This window comes from Notamacropus eugenii, chromosome 4, assembly GCF_028372415.1.
Source record: "Notamacropus eugenii isolate mMacEug1 chromosome 4, mMacEug1.pri_v2, whole genome shotgun sequence".
NCBI classification, from domain to species: Eukaryota; Metazoa; Chordata; class Mammalia; order Diprotodontia; family Macropodidae; genus Notamacropus; species Notamacropus eugenii.
This window is the reverse complement of record NC_092875.1, coordinates 37940190-37961341: the sequence shown is the minus strand read 5'-3', so window position 1 is coordinate 37961341 and position 21152 is coordinate 37940190. Positions and strand designations below refer to the sequence as shown.

At 45.3% G+C, this 21152-nt stretch overlaps 2 protein-coding genes across 8 annotated transcripts in view; both read right to left on the bottom strand.

Moving 5' to 3' along the window:
- CCDC62 (coiled-coil domain containing 62) overlaps window positions 1–557 on the bottom strand; it is a 51375-nt gene extending 50818 nt beyond the window's left edge. For 2 of the 7 annotated variants that reach the window (XM_072600600.1, XM_072600604.1), the window contains exon 1: window positions 234–532. In XM_072600600.1, the coding sequence (XP_072456701.1) occupies window positions 234–260 (27 nt within the window). In that variant the 5' untranslated portion in view covers window positions 261–532. Of the gene's footprint in view, window positions 1–233 lie in introns of all 7 variants that reach the window. The other 5 variants (XM_072600605.1, XM_072600601.1, XM_072600599.1 and 2 more) reach the window with 5 other exon arrangements.
- Window positions 558–1108: 551 nt separating this feature from the next.
- On the bottom strand, window positions 1109–20900 carry DENR (density regulated re-initiation and release factor). Its single transcript, XM_072600607.1, has 8 exons — window positions 20750–20900; window positions 18138–18252; window positions 6409–6428; window positions 5776–5860; window positions 4075–4158; window positions 2756–2872; window positions 1682–1821; window positions 1109–1418 (listed from the first exon to the last, which is right to left on the bottom strand). Exons 2-8 carry the CDS (start codon window positions 18241–18243, stop codon window positions 1374–1376), a joined length of 597 nt encoding a protein of 198 aa, XP_072456708.1. The 5' UTR covers window positions 18244–18252; window positions 20750–20900; the 3' UTR covers window positions 1109–1373.
- Between the last annotated feature and the right edge of the window lie 252 nt (window positions 20901–21152).

The window sequence follows — 21152 nt, the reverse complement described above, 5'->3', positions numbered from 1 at the left end:
GATTCGGCGAAGGCGCGAGAGGGGCCCGCCCAGGCCGAGGAGGGCGGGGCCAGGGAGGCGGGGCCAGGCCGCCGAGGCCGAGGAGACTCGGGGCCCGACAGGGCGGGGCCTCGGGAGGCGGGGCCAGGCCGCCGAGGCCGAGGAGACTAGGGCCCGACGGGGCGGGGCCAGGCCGCCGGGCCCGGAGTCTGGGCAAGGAGCGCCAGGGGGGGGCCGCACCGCGGCGCACGTACCATGCGGGAGAATGGGGTCGGGTTCATAGGGGGCCGCAGCTCGGTGGTTCCCGTCCGCCTCAAGACAAAGTCGGAGTCGGGGAGCTTCACCCTGGAAGCTCCATAGGCTTGCCTTCCCCAGACCGGCCGGCCAGGTCGTGGGGACTGGCCTCAAGGGGCCGCGCCCTCGCCTTTACCTGCCCAACTCGGTGCTCACAAACCGCCTTCTTGAATCAAACGCGGCCCGGAGGGCGAACCTGGCTCTCGCGAGAGCCGGCCACCCACGAGATCCCGGACCCGGGCAGCTCGGAGCGCTCTTCCGCCCCTCCCTTCCCCTCCCCCCCCCCACTGCTCCGGGCGGACCGAGGCCTGCGTGCGGCCCCCTCCTCCCCTTCGAGGAAACCCTGGGCCGAGTTCCGAAGCCAAGGGTGGGGGTTGGGCGTGCGGCCCCGGGCTCGGCTGGGCTCGGCGGCCGGGCGCGACGCTGCGGCCCCGCTTCGCCATCCCGCCCGTGGGCGCTCCGTCGGATTCAGTCACCACTAGAGCTCCGAGCAGGGTTCGTCCAACTTCATTTTAATGTCACAAACAAGAGTACACACAGACTGGAGGCCAGGCCCCTCCCCCCCCCGGGCCTCCTCGGCCGGCCCCCCGCACGCAGGCTGGGCAGAAAGCGGCAGGCCTGGCCGCGAGGCCCCGCGCCGCCCCGCTCTCTCCCAGGCGGCATCGTCCTGCCCCCCTCGGCTCCGCCGGCCGCCTTGTGCCCACCGCCCGCTAGCGCCCGCTGGAGCCTGCGGGGAGAAGCCGCATTCCCTTAGGGTGGTACAGTGAGTGAGGATGGCAAGGGAGGCGTCAGCGCTCCCGCCAAGTCCGGGGTGCTGAGAAAGGAAACGTCAGGACCGGATGCCCAAAATCTTTTATTTCGCTAAATCTCTATGTCATGCAGAAGCATGATGGATCTCCCCAGTTTATTGGACTTTGGCAATTTAAAAAATAAAACAAAAGAAAACACACAAGCAGCCTTGTACAGAACAGTGAAATGCCAAGGATCAGGGCAGTCTACAGTCTCACTGTAGGATAAATATATATATTTTTAAAGGCCTCCCTCCCTTTGGCTACATCAACTCTAACTTCAGGTCATTAAATACAGACACACTGTTTACATCACTTCTTGACTTCTCCGAGATCCTCAATGCTGTCATCATCCACCTGTAAAACAAGCAAGGCATTTAGCTGGTTTGGGGTAAGACCTAGGAGCTGAAGGAGCCTTATCTTCACTTTCATGAATGAACTTAATTACTCTACGTCTCCCTTTCAGAGCTGAACATGCTCACTTCCGAATCACAGAAGCCAGGAGGAAAAATCTGAGGCCCAAGTCTGGGGAGCAGGGCGCAGGAAGGGGTCAGTCAGGGCAGAAAACCCCGCTATCCTATTCCTTCCCTGAGCGCCCGCCCTCTGTCTTCCATACTCACCTCTGGCCACTTCTCCTGAATCACATCAATAATGTCGTCTGTAAAGTCTCCCTGAATGATGATTTCATCCTCCCCTGTAACTGAGGCACCACAGGAGAATTTCTGAGCAAAAAACCTTTGTGCTTCTTTAAGGTCAATCTCTGTCAAAAAAAAGGGGTAGAACGTACCTGGGTGTCACAAGGAAATCTCTATTTCAACATCGTTAAGCCTGACTTCAAATTCATAAAACAACGTATGTTTTCATGTCAATTCACTACGTATTACTTACTTAATGCATTCTGCTTTCCTCTTTTTAAAAAGAGATCACTGAACTACAGTGATTTTCATGATTGATTTTTAAAGTCACATGAAACCTCATTACTTGAAACAGTAACCCCGGAGTGCACACGCAGAACCTACGTGTGTGTATACAGAGTATACGTAGTAAGAGCAAACTTAATTTGAGGGACACACTGATGACACACACTCAAAATCAGAATATCTTGTTGCCGTTGTCTTTTCTGGAAAAGGAAAAAGAGAGGCAGCGTTCCCAGCAGAGACAGACCTTAATATTTATAGTGAGGCCCAGTCCACTGCTCTGCAATCTGTGTTGTCACACGAAGAGACCTTGGTTAAATGTGTCACCCCAGTCTCACTACTTGTTCAAGGCCTCCAGGGACTGAAGGAGTTGTGAAGGCAGGTCATTCTGCAGCTACCCGCCTTCCCTTACCCTCCACTGCCACTCACAGAGGGATGAGCCACTTGGCAACCCTCTGCCACCAACCCTGTAGAGGACAGAGGAGCAGCATTGGTAGGCTTCAAAGGGAATCCTGGCCAGTCCTCCTCCTACGGAGCTAAACTTCCCCTTAATCGGACCCTCAAGGAAGGAAAAAATTCCTAATGGCCCCCACTGCAAAAATACTTTTCCAATCTCTCAAAAAATTCTGATTTTAAAACCAGAATTATAAAATCAGAGATTTTCAGTCTCAGAAAAAAAAAAATAACAGGCTTGTGAAAGCTTCTTAATAGCTGACAAAACAGGTTAAAAGTACAGTTCAACCTTGGGTTCTTTGACATGTTTAAACCCAAACTCACCAAAAGTTGCAAGGCCACACACTCTGGTCACATATTTCTTCTTTGCTCTAGGAATTTTGGCTATTGTAACCTTTTGCGGAACTGTCTTCTTTTTTTGTTTTATCTGACCCCTTCCACCTTTATTTTAACAAGAGAACACCATGTTATTTGTGATTTTAAGGCAAAAATAAAGTACACCAAGTCAAATTCTTAAAATTTACTACTTAAAGTGAAAAGAGTAAGATTTTCCAATTTCTTTTCCTTGTTACAGAATTTATATGATCACATACATGTGGAAATTTATTACAAACATCCCAATTTTTAAAGCCATGATGAACAGAATTAGGTTAGGATGTCACTCATTGGGGCAAGTTTTGTTAATGCTTCTTTAATATAAAACAAACAGTAAGCAGATTTCCAATATTAATTCAGTTTCACCTCTCTTTTCCATGTTTTAAATAATAGGAAATTATCTATTTTGAATTTGTTTCCTTAGCCATAAAATGAAAAAGGGCAGGTGGGGGGTGGACTACATGATCTCTAAGGTCCCTTTCTAGTCTATGACTAAAAGGTGAGCCTTCAATTTAAAAAGATCATTGAAAAGGACAAATCATAACAGCCATTCAACAGCATTTGTGCTCAGTGACCAGGTAGACATTACTCCTTTTAACAGAAGGGCCTTGACCTATTTTCTCACCTACTTTGCTTTATGTGAAACATATTGAAAACAACTTTTATTAAATGTGAGTGGGGCTATATAGATTATTAAAGGAATATATTATTAATACAATAATATATTAATATATACAATATCATATAATATTATATAATGTATATTATATATTAATATAATTAATATATATAAATATTAAATCATAATATTCAGCTGTTTGCTTCTTTTGGAGACACAGGTATTCTCCAAAAGCAGTTAATACAAAAACTCTCAGCCACACACTCTGGAGTTTGAAAGGAGAAATCTTGTACAGACACATTCTAATTAGAAAGCATTCCTATAAAAACAGCAGCAGCACTGACCTGCCTCTAATTTATACTGAATAATACTGAGGCAGCTGGCTGGTCATCTCTGACATGTACAAAGGAAGCTTGTTTCCCCAAGGTCCAATGTGACTCATGGGAAAGAGACCAGTGGTCCCAAATCAGACTGGATCCAATTCCTCCCTAGGGACTGTGGTATCATATTCCTTGTATAAAATCACGCATGAGAAATTATAACAGTCAATGGCAGAAATGATTAATTCATTATCTTATGAAGGGTCTGCCAACTAGAGATCTTGTCACTGCACTTCTCTTCCTCCAATGAGGGTCTACTTAGGCCTTGCCTCTTTTTTGCTTTTTCTTCTCCTCCTCTTCTCCTGCTGTTCCTGGGCCTTCTCCAATTCCAGGTTCTTGTTTGGGTGAATTTTCTACATTTAAAAAAGCAATCACAAAAGCATTAATTTCTTTTTTTTTCACATTTACTGCCCCCTCCAACCCCTGTGCACCTCCAGAAAGGCAAAAATGACCTTATGGATAAAGTAGGAGGAGTTTCTATTTTATGTCTACATTAAAGAGAGAGTCTACTACTGACAATACAAATGACTGAATCCCTAAGTGCTCTAATTTTGAAAGCCCTACAAGTTACAGGGACAGATTCCACAGGAGAAAGTCAAACCAACAAAGTATCAGAGAACAAAGATTTAGTAAATGCTTGTTGAGCCAATTTTGATGAGTATTTTGTTCTCCAAAAACAGTGTAAGTAGGTAGCGAAAGGACTATAGGCTCTACATAAAGACAATACTTTAGCAGGATGCTCATCTGCATGACAGCATAGAGAACTGCTTGCTCCTGCCAAGGTCATGATCAGATGTAACAGCACCTTCTCCAAGACATCAAACTTAACAGAACAGACCCAAATTTAACTTTGGGGTCATAGGGGCTGGATTCTAATCCCACTTAATGGGTAATTAATGCCCCAAATCCCACATAATACTTGGGAATCTAGAGCCTAGGAGGCAAAGTAAGGCACAGCAGGCACAGGGTCAAACTCAGAAGTGCCCCAGCAGCTCCTCCAGGCACTCCCGCCCCAAACACTGAAGGCTGAGAGCTCAGCAAGCATTGATTAGCACAGTGGCAGAAAGGATCCCAGTCGTGTGAGCTACAACTCCTGTGCCTCAAGAGGGCCGGGCACCAATCATCCATACACCAAGTGACTGTTTGCACCATCCCCTTTGGACACCTAACCCAGACTTCTCCCCCAGCTACCAACCCACACTGTTCCCAATCTTAGACGGAAGTCATGTTTATGATTTTAGACTTATGCCTAAATCATTTAACTTGTCAAAGCATGAACTTCCCTTCTTTTATTAACTAGGCCATGGGTGAGGAACTTGTGACCTCGAGGCCACATGTGGTCCTTTGACTGAATCCAAACTGCATGAACAAATCCCCTTAATAAAAGGATTTTCTCCGTAAAACTTGGACTCAGTCAAAACGCCAAACCTGAGGACCTAGAAAGCTACATGTGACCCTGAGGCCACCCCTGGACTAGAATGATATATCCCATTTCCAAAAGATCAGAAATAATGAGCAATGGCATGTGAGTGCTTCTCTAGCTACAAAGTTCCCATGCAAAGTTTTAGAATTACTAAAAACAACATTTTATAAAATATTTACTCCTACCTGAATTTTATTTTTTTTACAACACTCAGCTCAGATTTTTTGCTTTGACAATATCTTCTACATATAGTCTGTTTGGTATTACCCCAGTACAGGTAAGCTTTATGGTATTAAAAGTTATTCAGTTTTATATCAGATTGCATGCAATTTTGGGAAGGGGGGAGAAAATTTACAACTTATGGAAGTGAATGTTGTAAACTAAAAATAAATAAACTTAGAAAAATAGGGAGGAGGCTAAAAAAAGAGTTGTTAGGCTTTACTTATACACAGGCAGACGAGTACGTGTGTGTACGTACACGTACACACACACACACACCCCCCACCCCCCATAAGCTTTGAAGACAGAAAAATAAAAATGTTCTTACCTACAGTGAGTTTTGCAAACTCATTTGGAAAATTCTTCTCTAACCACTGTCTACATTTAGCAACATCAGGCATATATTCACAGTACTGAAGGAAGAAGACCAAATTTCAGTTACAAGGGTCAACTCTGTACATTATTAAAATTATTTTAATGTGCATGCCATAATTATATTCAGTGAGGAAACAATATCTCCCCCACTTGTCCACCCAGTACCTAGATTGCAACAGGAAAGACCTAAAGGAAATCCGCAGTCAGGGAGAATCGCATCATGTCAATTCCATTATTACAATTCAGAGTCAGGCATAAAGAAAAAGTGGCAGGACAAGGGAAGAAAAGAAAACATGAATATTCCCTAAACTTTCAGTGTCTTCTCATCTGCCTCGTTGTCACCATCTCAGCTGCATTAAATCCAAGTCACTGCCTTTCTCAGCTGGCTGTTGCTAAGTTTCATTTAAAAAACTGTTAACTGCACAGGCAGAAAGAACAAAGGAGTTATGACTTGGAAGCTAAGGGAAAAAAAAATCTTCCTAAATCCAAACGCCCAGAAGATTAACACTACTGACCAATCCAAAGGTAGAAAAGACAACTCAAACATATAGTAGCGAAAGATCCTAAGAGCATTAAAAAGACTTACCTCTGTTGGTAATGAACAGACTGGGGAAAGAAAAAAAAAACGGGAATTAATTTTCTTTCAGGTTATTTCATTCCCTCCCCTCCTCTTTATGAATTTTATGGAATATTATTCAAATCTTCCTCTGTTAGTTTGAAAATAAAGTGTACCGAGCTCCTTTCTCAAATTTGGTCTAATGAGCTTATAAGCCATTGACAGACCAGGAAATAAGTCTTTTCTCCACTAAAACACTGTCATAATTATTTCAGTGACCCTCAGACATAGCTAAATTAAACTCTTCTCTCTAACAAAGACCAAAGGCTTATTAGATAAGCTGGGTTAGATGCTCACATTTGGTTCCCAGGTACTGGACCTGTAATTGTAGGGTTACAGGGATATTCCCTACACTGACACCTTCTCTGTTCAAGTCCCCTTGGTGGACTCAAGTGGACCTCGAACACCCTCCCACCAGGAAGAATTAGAGAGAAGCTTCCTGGATTGAAAGCAAGCCCTCAATCACTGCCTCTGTATTCAAAGATACCTGTATAGAACCACCTTTAATACAATTCCTGTTTTTTCTAATACACACACACACACACACATTTTCTTTTATCCTTCACATTCTCTCTGAGTAAGTAGGATCAGAGAATTGCAGAGTTGAAATAAAATGAATGAAAGAAATATCAAATCAGACCCCCTTATCTTCCAGATGGCAAAACTGTGGCCACAAAATTTAAATGACTTGTTCATGGGTTACCTGACCAGGGACACTGGTGGGTGGCAACACCAAGACTCTAATAATACCGAGTTTCATGGTATGATTTCCATTCTCCTCTATGCTACCTATCCACCTGACTCCATAAGCTTCATGCTCTGTTTTCACAAGATACAGAAGAGCCCAAATAATTTTAACAGAATTTCAGAGTAAGAAAGGAACTCGGAGTCATCTAAAGAGAGCCAGACTGAAATAAGGTTCACTCTGACACACTTGACAGAGAAGATGCAGATTTTGCTTGAAGATCTCTGATAAAGAGGAGTCCACTACCTCCCAACAAGTCAACTCTACTTTGGGAGAGAAAATCATTTAAAGCATTTTCCTCCTCATCAAAACTAAATCTGTTCTGAAAATTCCATCAAACACTCCCATTCTGCTCTCATGAGATGTTAAGAAAATGTCTATCCCTTGTTCGACATAGCAAGCATTCAAATACCACATGTGAGCTAGCAACCACTCTCATTTCCTCTCTTTGCTGGACCTTCAATTTCCAGCTTCTGAGAGAGAAGGAAAGGGAGAAGCAAGGAACTTGGAGTAAAAAGGAAATTATGCTGGTAACCTTTCAGAGGAGGGAATTAGACAATTGAGAGTGCCAGGGAAGTGAGCAGAATGTGAAGGATGATCTCTACACCCAGATTCTATACTTCAGGGTTGAAAAAGGAGCAGGATCAAGGCTAAAAAGGGATTAAGGAAGATCAAGAAGGGTTAGAGCCTAGTTCCTGAGGAGGGAGACCCAAGAAGGAGAAAGGGAAAGCTGTCAGTAAGACAAGGCAAGCTAAGAAAAGAGAAATGAAACAATTATTCAGAGTAAAGTGAAAGAGCAGAATGGATGGGCAGGTGAAAATGGTGCGAGGCAGGGGTCAGAGGGTATGGCTGCCAGAGCTGAGATGAACATTGCTTGTTTTCACCAGGTGCTTAGAGCAGGCTTGAGAACACCCACAAGTCTTTAAAAACTTCGCCCCTTATGGAGAGAACGGGAAATTGTGCACTGACTGTACAAGTGGGTGATGTCTGTACTTCTCCCACAGTCTAATCTCCCTCCTAGAGGAGAAGGTACAGAGAGACACTGCCTCTCCACACTCCAGGAAAACTGACGTTCCTAAAGGAAACAGAAACATGGCTTCAAGAACAGGGAAAAGGGAGGGTGGAGGTCAGAATCAGAAATGAAAGACAGGAGACTGTATGCCAAAGAGGAAGCAGAAGGAAAAGGAAAATGCTACAATTACAGCTTAAAAACCAGTCAGAAGAGGGAGGCAGATGCTCTAAGGAAGAAGCTGCTGTCTCCTGTTCTATCCAGTGATGCCGGCCTCCTGGCCGTTCCACAAACAAGATTTTCCATCTCTCACCTCCAGGCATTCTCTCTCGCTGTCCCTCATGCCTGGAATGTTCTCCCTCTCCTCTACTCCAATTACTGAGCTCTGGCTTTCTTTAAATCCCACCTTACAGAGGAAGCCTTCCCCAATCCCTTGATTCTACTGCCTTTCCTCCATTACTTTTTTCCTATTTATCCTGTATGTAGATTGCTTTGTGTATACATTTGCATGTTATCTTCCCATTCGATTATAAGCTCCTTGAGGACAAGGATTCTCTTACCCCTTTCTGCACGCGTCACACTGCTAAAGCACAGTGGAATAGGCCCTTAATAAATGCTTATTGATTACCCTCTATAAGTCAACATTTTGAACAGAAATACAAACATCACATACGCATCGCACATTCCCTCCCAAATTCTCTGCTATCCAGAATTACTAAAAATGAGTTGTAAGTCCTAATTTTTTTTCTTGTAGGAGCTGCTCTGAAAAACATTTATGACAAACTGCCTGTAACTGGTACTGCAGGCCACCTCTGGCAGTTAGTGGATATCTTAGAAGCTAAACCCTTCTGCACATTTCACCTTGTTGAGCTAACTAACTTTTCCTTGAATCCTCCCTCTTTTCAAATCATTCTTCTCCTTTAGCTCAAGATCAAATGCCATCCTAATTGTCAAGTGCTTCTTAGCACAGTTCCTGGCATACAATAAGCATCATATAAATGCGAACTATTGATATCACCATCATCATGGGGCTGCTGATCACAATATACTTTTTTATCCTAACTTTTCTCTCTCAAATTTTCCCAAGTCTTCCCAGACTTCCCCTCCTCAGATCCAATCTCTGGCTTTCATTACAATTCTGAAGGTCTCCTAATCACCTTCATTGTCTTTGTCTTTCTTCAGCTCAAGTCTTTCTCCTTACAGTGCTTGGGAAATGTCAACTCATTATTCTTAGAACACTGGATCATTCAATATGTGGATCTCATTACCATCCTTTAGCCTTCTGGCCTACAAGCTCTAGAATTCAGGAAACTTAATGAACACACACATAGTTTAGCTAGATCAGCAATCAGCTGATGCTAAATTGCTTAATACAATACTTTGAGCTAATCTTAAATAGTATTAGAAAATAAATTAGAATACTTACTCTAATATTTTCTAAAGATGTTAGAAAATTTCTACTGTATAGTGATAATGCAAAAGGTAGACACTGTGGTAGACACTGTCCCCTGGTGTCTGAGAAAGTATTCTTAAGGCTAGAGTAAGGTGCACATATGTGCACTGATCAATGCCTCATCCCTAACATTTCTGAATGCGGCACTGATTTCACTCAAAGGGCATTCTTCAACAAAGAAATGGCAAACGGCAGACTCCAGATACCCAGCCTAGAGGCTGGTTTCTTTTCCTTGTACATGACCTCAGCCCTGCATACTGCACAGCATATGGATGAAGCCTTTTCCACTCTCTAGCAAGCAGGAATCCCTTGAGAGGGTGAGGCTCAGGGCTCCCCCTAAGAAAGGGAGGTGATGGTAGCAACTCAGGCCCCTTCTCAAATTGCCCCAAGGAAAAAATGTATGTAACTGACAATGTCAAATAATTCCAAGGGTGGTAAAAAAGCAGATCAATGAGATTTTGTGAATAATGAAATCACTGAACCATATATGCACATTTTGCATTTATTAATCAGTAACATAATGAAAATCAGTAACATAATTTTGAACTGCAGGACACTAAATCTCTTTAAGCAACAATTTGGAAAGTTCCTTCCCATTTCACTCAGAAGAAAGCTTTTGCCACAGAACTTTAATGACCTCAAGGCCTGGCAAGATCTCATCTGAATGGAAAAAGGACAAACCCAGAAAATGCTCCATCTTGATCTTCAGAAAGGGGCAATCATAAATCAAGCGTGCACTGTGTCTCTGAGCAATAAACGAACCTTCATTTTACCGGGCCCTGCAGCTTGTAGGACCCTCTTAGCAAAGAAGAAAGTGTGCTAGGCAGAGACCATTTTGATTTCCTCTGCTTGTGGAAGGAGAGTAGGAACACTTAAAAGCCCACTACCGAAGATGCTTTGGGGCTAACAATTTCCCTTTCAGTATGTGGATGCCTTATTTGAGATTAAGCCTTATTCATACCTTAGTATAAATTATTTAGCCCAGAACTTTTGGAATGTTGATTTGGATAGAAAAGGAAAAGTAAACCTAGCTGGGGGTGAGGGACTTCAGCCAGGGGGAAACATGAGACTAAGTAGTGTAAGGCAGGTGAGAAGGCAAAAACAGGTAAACAATGGATTCATTCAGAAAAGGACAAAAACCAAACCTTTGCTCACTACACTATTTTACCTGGGGATGGGACAGTATAATTTTTCCTATTAGGCCTAATTTCCCTATGTCAGCCTCGCATCCCTCAATCCAGCCCTCCCCAAGTTCACACTGTGGTATCTTTCCCTTCTGGGAGAAGCAGGCCAAGAGGGAGAATAAAGAGAATTCTACATCCTTGAACAACCCCTTCATCTTAGAGGGGGAGGGGACCAAGGCCTAGATTAGTCAGATAGGCAGTCTGCTACTGTCAGAGACTAACAGAGTGCTGCTTCTCTCAAGGGAAGTACCTTCTTTCACCCGTCCCCACCACTGTGCAACCTCTCCTTCTCTGAGGTTCATTCCATCTGTCTACAACACCCTGTTCAGACCCTGGTTATAGCCAACTACAAGCCTGTGGGCCATTCCCCCTCATTTCTCAAGGCATTCAGTACTCTTCACTCACTGTATCCCCCTCTGGATGGCGTGTTAGAAAAGAGTAGCATCTCTTGTATGAGGACTGATCAGCCACCTCTGGGTGCTCACCTGATTCAGTCAACTCTCACCTGTGGCTCCAAGAAGCTGTGGTGTGCACAGCAGCCACAATCCAGCAAACTGTCTCAACAGACGGGCTAAGGCAGGTTGAAGGGAACTGACAGGTCTCAAACCTGTGAGTTAGGGAGTGTCTACACCAAGCATTTTCCCAGGCAGAATAAAACATTTTGTTCCAACAGCCATGAAGGTGGCTGAAGCAGGCACTGCGGGGCACTTAGAGCTTGGTTAGACATTGAAGACACCGAGGTCATCCATTGAAGCCTGAGCCATTGTCAGTCATTCTGACTTTCATCCTGCCATTAGATTTTGATGACTTAGGAAGAGTAAGACTGAGGACTTTGTGTGACTCTGCCTCACTTAAGTCCAATTTGCACACAAGACAGGCTATCACCTGGGATGTCACTGGTCCTCTTTGAAAAGGACGGACGAACAACATCCCTCTCGGTCCCTGCCCCTATGTGTGGAGACTTGATGACAAGCTATCAACACCTCTTCCAATACTACAGCTCCCCTCCACCACTGCTATCTGACTTCACCATCCCCATAACTACTGTACCTCCATGAGCCAAAGCTCTGAGCTCTCTCTCTTGCATCTCTCCCTTGGACATCACCCCAGTCTACTCTGGTCCTGCTCCCTGTTCTCCACTCTACCCCTGCTCTGGCCTTCTTCCTTCCTTCTGTAATCCTGACCACCCATTTTTGTCTGATTCACTGACCCCAGTATCACTCTTGCCTTGGAAACCATCCCCCAACTACCCATCTTCTCAGTTCCTGTTTACATTCTACTGACCCCTTCTGGAAATGAGTGGCAGTGCCCCTGGAGTGCACTCCAGATTGCTTAAGTGGGAGGCTCTCTGGCTTTACAACCTTTTCACTGGTATCTGGCTGACTCTCCACTGTGTTCTGAACAACAGCTGTAGCCATCTAGCCTCCTCCACTACCCCCCAGGGTCCCAGCAGAGGACGTCCCCTCCGGCTTTGCTCCTCCTCTCCTCTGTTCCCCACCTCCATCATCCCCCTTTCCTTTTTTAGTCCTTTGAGGCTTCTCACTGCCACAGTCCAGGCTGCCTCAACTTGTCCTCTTGATCCCCTCTCTTCCAGCAACTTGCCCTGGTTATTACTTTTTCTCTCATATTCACTCTCCTTATAGACACTATCCTTCCCCTTCTACTTGCACCATGCCCAGCTCTCCTGAAATCCTTTACAAAAACAAAAAACTCCCCCAAACTGACCTCCATTTCCTCACTTCCCAAACCCCTGAAATCTGACTTCCAACCCTTCTAACAAAACTGCTTTCTTCAAAACCACCAATCTTTTTAACTGCTATGCTCTTTTCCCAGTCATTCTTCTGGACCTCACTGTAATATCCAACACTGACAACTACCTCCTTCCCTGGATCCTCTCTCGCCTCGTGGCCTCCATGACAACTCTCTCTCTCTGCCTAAGCTGTTTCTCCTCAGTGTCCTCTGCTAGATCATCCTCTTTCCCTCTCATCAGACCGTTTACCTATGAGAGGTACCCAAAATGCTGTCCTAGGCCCTTAACTATTCTCTCTGCATGTTCTCTTGGTGATCTCATAAACTCTTATGGATTCAATAGAAAGGATACTGCCATAGCATTCTTCTCCATCTTTATAGCAGAGGCAGTATGGCAGGCACAACAAGAAAATCTAGTTTCAAGTCAAAAGACATAGGTTGATAACTAGCTCAAAGGAGCCAAAAGGAAAACCCAAAAGATTACCAGAGTCTTGGACAAAAACATGAGGCCCACAGGAACACCAGAGGGATGAAGAGGGGCATGTCTTCATTCCCCAAAAGGGAAAAGAACTGTCTGTACATTTCAAGCCAGTGAGCTGGACTTTGACTCCTATGAACATTCTAGAACAGTTCATTAATGAGACAATGAGACAGTTGATCAATCTCTACAAAAGAAAGATTTGTAAGAACAGATACAGAGTAAACAGAACCAGGAGAACAATTTAAACAATGTTCACAATACAACCTTGAAGAAAATGGCTAACCTGATTACAGAGGACTCATGATGAAACACGGAACTCACCCTCCTTGTACAGAAGTGACAGACCCAGAGTGCAGACATAAAAACTTTTTTTTTTTTTTTTGGAACGTGGCAATGTGGGAATCTATTTTGCTTGACTGTGCATAACTGTTATGTTATATGTTTTGTTTTTCTTTTTCCATGGGGTAGGGGGATGTGGGAGAAAGAAAAGGTAGGTTTTCATTAATTAAATTGGAATCTAATTAATTTAATTCGGATTAATAAGTTCATTAAGTAAATATAAGAGAAAAGGAAGTGGTGATTATACAAGGAGTCATCAGTGGTTTCATCAAGCATAGGTCCCAGCAGCCTTTTACTTTTTTGACAGGGTTTGCTAAGTGTGAAAATGCAATCGCTGTAGTTACCTGTATTTCAGCAAAGCACTGGAGAAAGCATGTATTGTTACCGTTATGGAAAAGTAAGTGAACTAAAAGACAGTGAACTTGGATCATCTGCAATTTGTTGATTCGTCAGACTCTAGGAGTAGTTGAGGGCTCAATGTCAGCTATGGAGGAAGTTGCCAATGGAGCCCTCAAGGGAGCTCATCCATGACTTGGATAAAGGCAGACGTCCTCAGACAAGATGAAACTGCTAACACAATGGACAACAGAGTCAAGTTTTAAAAACAGCTTGAGAGGCTAGAGTTCAAGGCTGTTACCTAGGAAGATGGAATTTAAAAGGGATAAGTATAAAATTTTACACATGGCTTGAAAAAAAAATCCCAAACTTCACAAGTACTATTTACATTTAGATGGCAGTTTTTCTGAAAAACATCTAGGGGTGTTAGTGGCCTAACAAGTTCAATGAATCATTAATGTGATAGCTAAAAGGCGAATGCAATCTCAGGTTGAATTAAGAGATATGTAGCTTCAGGAATTAGGAGGTGACACTCCCTCATGCTCCCAGTCAAAAACCACACCTCAAATATTGTGTTCTATTTTACACAAGACAGTGAAAGGACATTGATGCACTGGAGAAAGCAGAAAGAAGGCCAACCAGGACCAGAAAGGATCTTGGGTCCATATCATCTTAAAACCAGAGGAAAGAACTAGGGATGATTAGCCTGAAGAGAAGATTAAGTGGGACAAAAACTGTTATTAAGTATTTGAAGACTTGTCACATGAAAGAAAAATCCAGCTTTAGAGTGCTTGGTCCTAGGTGGAAGCATAAGAATCAATTTGGAGGAGATGTCATGAAAAACTTCACAACAATTAACACTGCCCAAAAGTAAACAGGTCCCCATGGGGGGGACTGAGCTCCCCTTCCAGGAGAGCCTGCATGACTGCATGGAGATGCTCTGAGCACACGCTTAACCACCAAGCTCCCTTTCACCCCTACACTCATGTGATTCAGAGAATTAACTCATGTCCACAGTGACCCCTGGAGAGCCCTTAGCTATAGAACTGTCACGTTACTGAAATTTTCTCTCTGGTCACTGCTCTTGCAATCACCAAATTTAAAAACTACAAAGACAAAGCTGAGATTCTCTCTAAGATTCCTACTTTCTCACTGAAACAATTGCTTTTGTAATTTTATGTCCATGCTAAGCTGAACATATTTTAGTTTCAGAACAATGGCCACTATTAAAAAGCTTCATGCTATAAAAAGCCAGTGAAATGTCAAACAGCAGTTACGTATTAAGTCCAACAATATTCAAGGCTAATACATACCATCAGTCAGAACTCCCTTCCCCAATCAGACTGCTGCCCCTCTCTTCACTTCTGTATCTCTTCCTCTCATCTGTAACCCTTTCTTGCAGACTACTTTACAAGGCAGCACAGCTCAGTAAATAGACACAGCCTAGGAGCTAGGATGAAAGACCTGGGTTCAAGTCCTGGCTCTGAAACCCTGCAAAATGGTAACTCTCAGTGCTCTGGACAAAGCTCTAAGCCTATAATTTGCTGAGAAGGGGCCAAAGGTCCACTCCCTCTTTCGATTACTCTACATTATGCAAGTTTTGTGCATTCACGCACATTTGCACAACACAATCACATAGGCACGGTTGTCCAGATAATTCAGGCTAAAACAAAATTATGTTTAAAAAAACTATTTGAGGAAAAGTGGGATTTAAAAAAAAAATACTTATCTCAAGTTTCCATGTCACATCAAGCTTAGAATCAGTAAGATATGAATTCTAATTCAGCCTTAATTTTGTGACCCCAGGGAAGTCACCTAAACTCTCCCAGCCTGTTTCCACGTCTACAAAAAATAAGGCAGAACACCAACTACCACACAAGGTTGTTTGAAAGTAAAGTATTTTGAAAGCCATAAAACTTCATATAAATGTGAACAATTATCTAAACTTAGACACAGATTGGCCCGGACCTACGATTTTATTGTCACAGCAAACTCCCACATGAGGAAGCCCCACCTTTATCAGTCAATTCAGGTCTGTATCTTCTCTGCAACTTAGGAAGTTGCCCCTAAGTTGTCATTAAGAGGGAGAGAGGCAGGGAACAAGCATTTGTGAAGTGCCTTCTGTGTGTTAGGCCCTATGCTAAGCACTTCACAAATCTCTTTTGAAAGGTTTCAGGTCTTGCCCAGTCATATAACCTGAGTGAGAGGCAGCCCAGCTCTTCCTGGTTCCCAAGAGACCACAATGCCTCTTATCATAGTTAGAGAAAGCCTACAAGGGGGACGACACTGTCCTCCAGTCACACTTTAGACATCTAAAGAAACATGTTGCCATAGTTTTTCCACCAAATCTCAGTATTTTCTTTTCCTGTTTGAGGTATCTGAGCATGCTGAAGAGGGATCAGACTGATTCTGTTGTGACCTGGCAGGCAGAACTAGCACCAATGATGGAGGCGCTTTGGCTCCACATCAGTCAGAAGTTACTAACAATCTGAGCAGGATAACAATGACATAGCCTCAGTAATCAGTGAGTCGCACACCACAGGAGGTCTCCAAGGCTGGATGTGATCACTTATCTGAGACCCAGGACAGGGAATTACTGCTCTGGCTACTGAGCAGAGTGGGAGGACCTCGGAGATGCCTTCCAACTCTGCCATTCTCTGGCAGATCCACTGAAGATAGTGTCTCCCTCCGGAGGGTCAGTGCCACCCAGGGCTCCAACCCTCTGCTGTTCTCTCTCTAATCATAACCTAGATACCATCTGCTCTTACCTCAAACTAAGGACTCTCAAATCTACTTCTCTACACCCAAATCTCAAAATACCCCAATGGATTTCTCTTACTTAGATGTTATCTGAAATGCAAAATGCTTAAAGTCAAATTCACCAGCTTGCTCTCCAACACAGCCCTCCCTTTCCCAGATGTCTCATTTTAGGGTTAGTCCCATTTTTTCAGAGTCCTTTTTCAGTTCTCTTCTTCCTTCATTCTATCTCAATTGTAGGTACATGCAGTCTGATCTTTGCTGTTTCTCCTCCACTTCCATGGTCACAAGCCTGATGCAAGCTCTCCCTGGCACAAAACAGGATGATAGTAGCATTCTGCAGCCTACAGGTTCCCCCTCCCTCTGCACCGTGCCACTTCCCTATAAAGGTCTTCAGAGACAGGGAGCTGGAAGAAACCTCAGGGGCCATGCTATCCAAGTCTTCTCACCTTAAGATGAAGGAGTGGAGGCCCACAGGCCCTGCTGACTGCCCCATGTCACCCAGTAGGGAAGAAGTGGGACCCGTCCTTGGACTCTAGGGCTAGCAATCTTTTCCTGTCCCAAGCTGCTTCCCCTTCAGCAGCATCTGTTCTATCAACTCCAGACTCCCTGAACTTTTCATTTTTATGTATCCTAAATTCCTTCCAAATTTTGGGTGTGAAGGAGAATGGAAAAGTGACAGGAAGTGTGAGGAATGCAGAGGGGAAAGGTGAGAAATGGAGCCTTTCAGGCCTGGCACAGGCCTGAAAAGAGTTGTTCAGTCATTTTACTTGTATCTGCCTCTTCATGACCCCACATGGGCTTTTCTTAGCAAAGAGACTAGACTGGTTTGCCATTTCCTTCTTTAGCTCATTTTACAGATGAAGAAACTAAGGCAAACCCAGTGAAGTGACTTGTCCAAGGTCACACAACTAGTAAGAATCTTCAGGCTTGAACTCAGGTCTTCCTGACTCTAGGCCTGGCACTCTATCCACTGTGACAACATTTAAAAAGCACACCCCATTCAAATTATCTCCACATGAGATTGAAAACACACAAAGCAAAAAAATACGAAGATTTGTGTCCACATATAAGAAATTCCATCCACTACTTTAATTTAATGACAATACTTGGAGGACAAGAATGGGCCAGTGTAGGTCCTCCTTCCAGACACAGGTCACAAGTTCTTGTGCGACCATAAACAATGACCTCTTTTAGGCCCAGTTTCCCTCTCTGTAAAATGGGGATGATATTCATAGTACCTCCTCTGTAAGGCTATTGTCCAGGTCAGATGGGATATGTAGGTAAAGTGCTTTCTGGACTTATAAGTACAATGCAAAGGTCAGCTACTTTTATGCCTCAGGTGAGCTATGGGGAGAATATTCCTCACCCTGGGGTCAAACAGGTGATGACCCTGCCTGACATGAGTTAACAAGTAAATTGATCTACCCTTTGGCACTGTGCTTGAAATCTTTTCAGTCATGGTTTACCAGAACAGTATTTGAGAACCCAGGGTCACCTCTTCATCAAACTGAGGCATCCAGGTGGAAATTTAGCAGAAGAGTTTAATAAAAAATACAAAATTCTGAAGGAATTTAGGACACATGAAAATGAAAAGCAGACTGCTTACTGACAATCAGATGATGTACCACAGATTGAATACTTGCCTCCACAGTAAAGGACTCGAAGCGGGTAGTCTGTGTCTAGCCTGGGGTTGCTCTTCAGGTCTCCTTTGCAGTCAGGGGCAGTGGACTCAGAAAAGTCTGTAGCCATCTCACAAACCTAGAAGACAAAAAGATAAACTTTATGATTTTCAATGAATTCCTTTAGAACACCAAACACTCAAATGTAGTAATCCACTTTCCTCCTACATCTATCCATTTCAAGGGGATTATCGAGCACTAAACTGTAATAATGAGGCTCAGAAGATAGTGCCAAAAACAAAAAATGAAACATAACAGGGTATGGATAAGAAGACAATAACGTAGGCTAGTCACTTGACCACTATAGGCCTGTTGTATCATGTGTCAAACAGGAAGACTGGACTTCCAGCTTAAAAACTCTTAAAAACTATAACCACATAAAACAAACCAGTATGAAAAGGATGAAGGGGTAGGTAAACAAAAGGAAGAAGTGAGCATGACCTGGACAAGGGAGAAAAATCAGTAAAGTAAGGGGGAGGCAACATACGGAGATTCAAGAGGGAGCAGAAAAATGTGTTGTGTAGCAAGAACACATAGACAAAGAGGTGCTCACTCCCCTTTTCTGGACCTCAGTTCCTTCATTTGTAAGAGACTGGACTACTTGGTCTCTTGGGTCCTTTTCAACTCTCTAGTCTAGGGAGTCTGTGAAAAGAGAATGGATAAGGATGTGATCAAGAGCCTCATGCAAAAAAACACAAACTAAGCCAGCAGCCAGGAGGAGGACAGCAGAGGACACCAGGCAGAGGCGGGATCTGGAGTAAAAAGAAGTGGATCCAAGGACCAGGTGACCTTGGACAAGTCATTTCACATCTCTGAGCCTCAACCTCCTCCTCCACACCACCAACTGGTTAGACTAGATGTCTTTTCCAGCTCTAAAGCTACAATCCTATGAAGGTCTGATGGCTTCTTAAGTATGGGAGAAAGAAGCTGTAAGGGAGGTGGGGAGTAGGAAAGGGGGAGAGAATGGATCAGAGAATGTTAGAATCTGAATAGAACTTAGAGATCACTGAATCCCATGAGTTCTTTATCTTTCTTGGGTCATGGACCCCCTTTGACAGTCTGGTGAAGCCTAGGGATCTTTTTCAGAACCATGCTTTTAAAAGTATAAAATAAGAATTTTAGATAGGATTACAAAAGAAACCACTATGTTGAAATACATTTGATCAGAATATTAAAAAAAAAAATTTATGGACTCCAGTTTAAAAATTCCTGATCTAATCAAATTTAGAGAGAACAGAATGTATGAGAAGAATGAGAGGCAGAGAATCTCAAAGAGGATGCAGGTGGAGTATGGAAGATTCAAAGAGTATAAGAAATTATGAAAGACCACAGCATCCCAATCTAACAGCTAGAAGAAGAAAGCAAGCCCTAAAAGAGGCTGAATAACTTGTTCAATGAAAGGCTGAAAAGAGTAGCCAAATAAAGAATAAGGAAAGAAGGACGAGTGACTACGGAGGATTGAAGGGGAAAGCCAATAGGAGGCATAAATAAATTGAAAGATTCGAGAGGCAAAGGGGGAGCCCAAGATGGAGGGGAAGAAAGGGAGTAAGAATAAGGAATCCAAGGAAGCGAGGGATGAACCCATTACATGGAAGAGCGTATGAAAGATGTGCTCATGAAGCGCATTCTCCAGAACGTATGGAGAACGAAGATAGAAAGGTGAGGGTCTGAAGGCCGTGAGCCTGGATGTCCAAAGGGGCAAAGGAACCCGAGGCAAGCAGAGGGGGATCCCAGAGCCAGGCCAGATGAGGGAAGGGGTGGGCCAGGGGGGCGAAGGCCTGAGGGCGGAGGGTCCCAGAGCTCGGAGAAGGGGGGGTCCGTGGGCAGAGGGATCAAGAAGGGGGAGGAGGGAACACGTTTGCACGAGCAGGAACAGAGGAACAGGTGCAAGGGAAGGGCGAAGGGGAAGGGCCCGGGCGAGGGTCGAGGGGGGGGGAGTGGGAGGGCTCCTGAAGGGAGAGGACACTGCGGGGGGGCGGGAAAGGACTGAGGAGAGGGTGGACGCGGGGAGGGAGGAGCGGGAGGGGGAGCAAAGGGGGAGTGTCTAGATGGGGGGAGCAAAGGGGAGGGTCTAGATGGGGGGAGCAAAGGGGAGGGTCTAGATGGGGGGAGCAAAGGGGAGGGTCTAGATGGGGAGGGGGAAGAGAAAGGTCTAGATGAGGGGAAGGGAAGGAAAGGGGGAAGGTCTAGATGGGGGAGGGGGAGGAATGGGAAAGAAAGGAGTGGGGGGGTGAGGAAGGGGAGGGGGAGGGGAAGGGAAAGCAAAGAGAAGGGTCTAGATGGGGGGGGAAGGGGGAGGGTCTGGGGGGAACGGAGGGCCAGGAGGGAATACCAGGAGAGCGTGGGGGGGGGTGAGAGGGAGAGTGCAGGAAGGTTGGGGAGGGGGAGGGGAAGATGGATGGCGAGGTGGGGGAAGGGGAGGGGGCAGGGCGGAAGCGGCCGCGGGAGGGGGGGAGGGGGCGAGTGCGTGCGTGCGCGCGCGTGCCGAGGGCCGCAGGCTCCAGGCCCGGCGGACCCTCGGGGTCCGCCCGCGCCCCCTCCCCGGCCCCGCGCAGGCCCCGTCGGGCCCTCGTTACCCGTGCGCTCGCACAGCCCCCGCTGCCTCCGGCCACAGAAGCGACACATGCAGCTCTCGCTCCCGGCCTCGGCCCCGGCCCAGGCCCCGCAGCCCCGTCCACCCCGTGGTCCCGACCCGCAGCCCCCGCAGCCCCGCTCACGCGAGAAGCCGGCGCGTCCCGCGAGGCCGCCGGCGGCCCGGGGCTGGTCGCGAGAAGGCGGAAGCAGGGAAGAGCCCGGTGCGCACGCGCCGCGGAGGAAGGGGCGGGAGTGTGGGCGGGGCTCTGGAGATCCTGGGTGACGTCGAGGTGGGCGGGGCCGGGCTCCGCGGTGGGAGGGGGAGAACGCTCCAAACCGAGCTGGGAGCCCCCAGGATGTGGGCGTTGAGAGGGAGGGAGCCTTGGAGTCCAGCCCTGAGGTCGG

Bases quoted from the DNA above. Each gene is read 5' to 3' on its own strand.
- DENR (XM_072600607.1), bottom strand. From the start codon at position 18,243: ATGGCTACAGACTTTTCTGAGTCCACTGCCCCTGACTGCAAAGGAGAC. The intron at 6,429-18,137 runs GCAAGTATTCAA...TTCTTTCCCCAG, and splicing joins TCGAGTCCTTTACTGTGGAG to TCTGTTCATTACCAACAGAG. The intron at 4,159-5,775 runs GTAAGAACATTT...TTTTAAATGTAG, and splicing joins GTTTGCAAAACTCACTGTAG to AAAATTCACCCAAACAAGAA.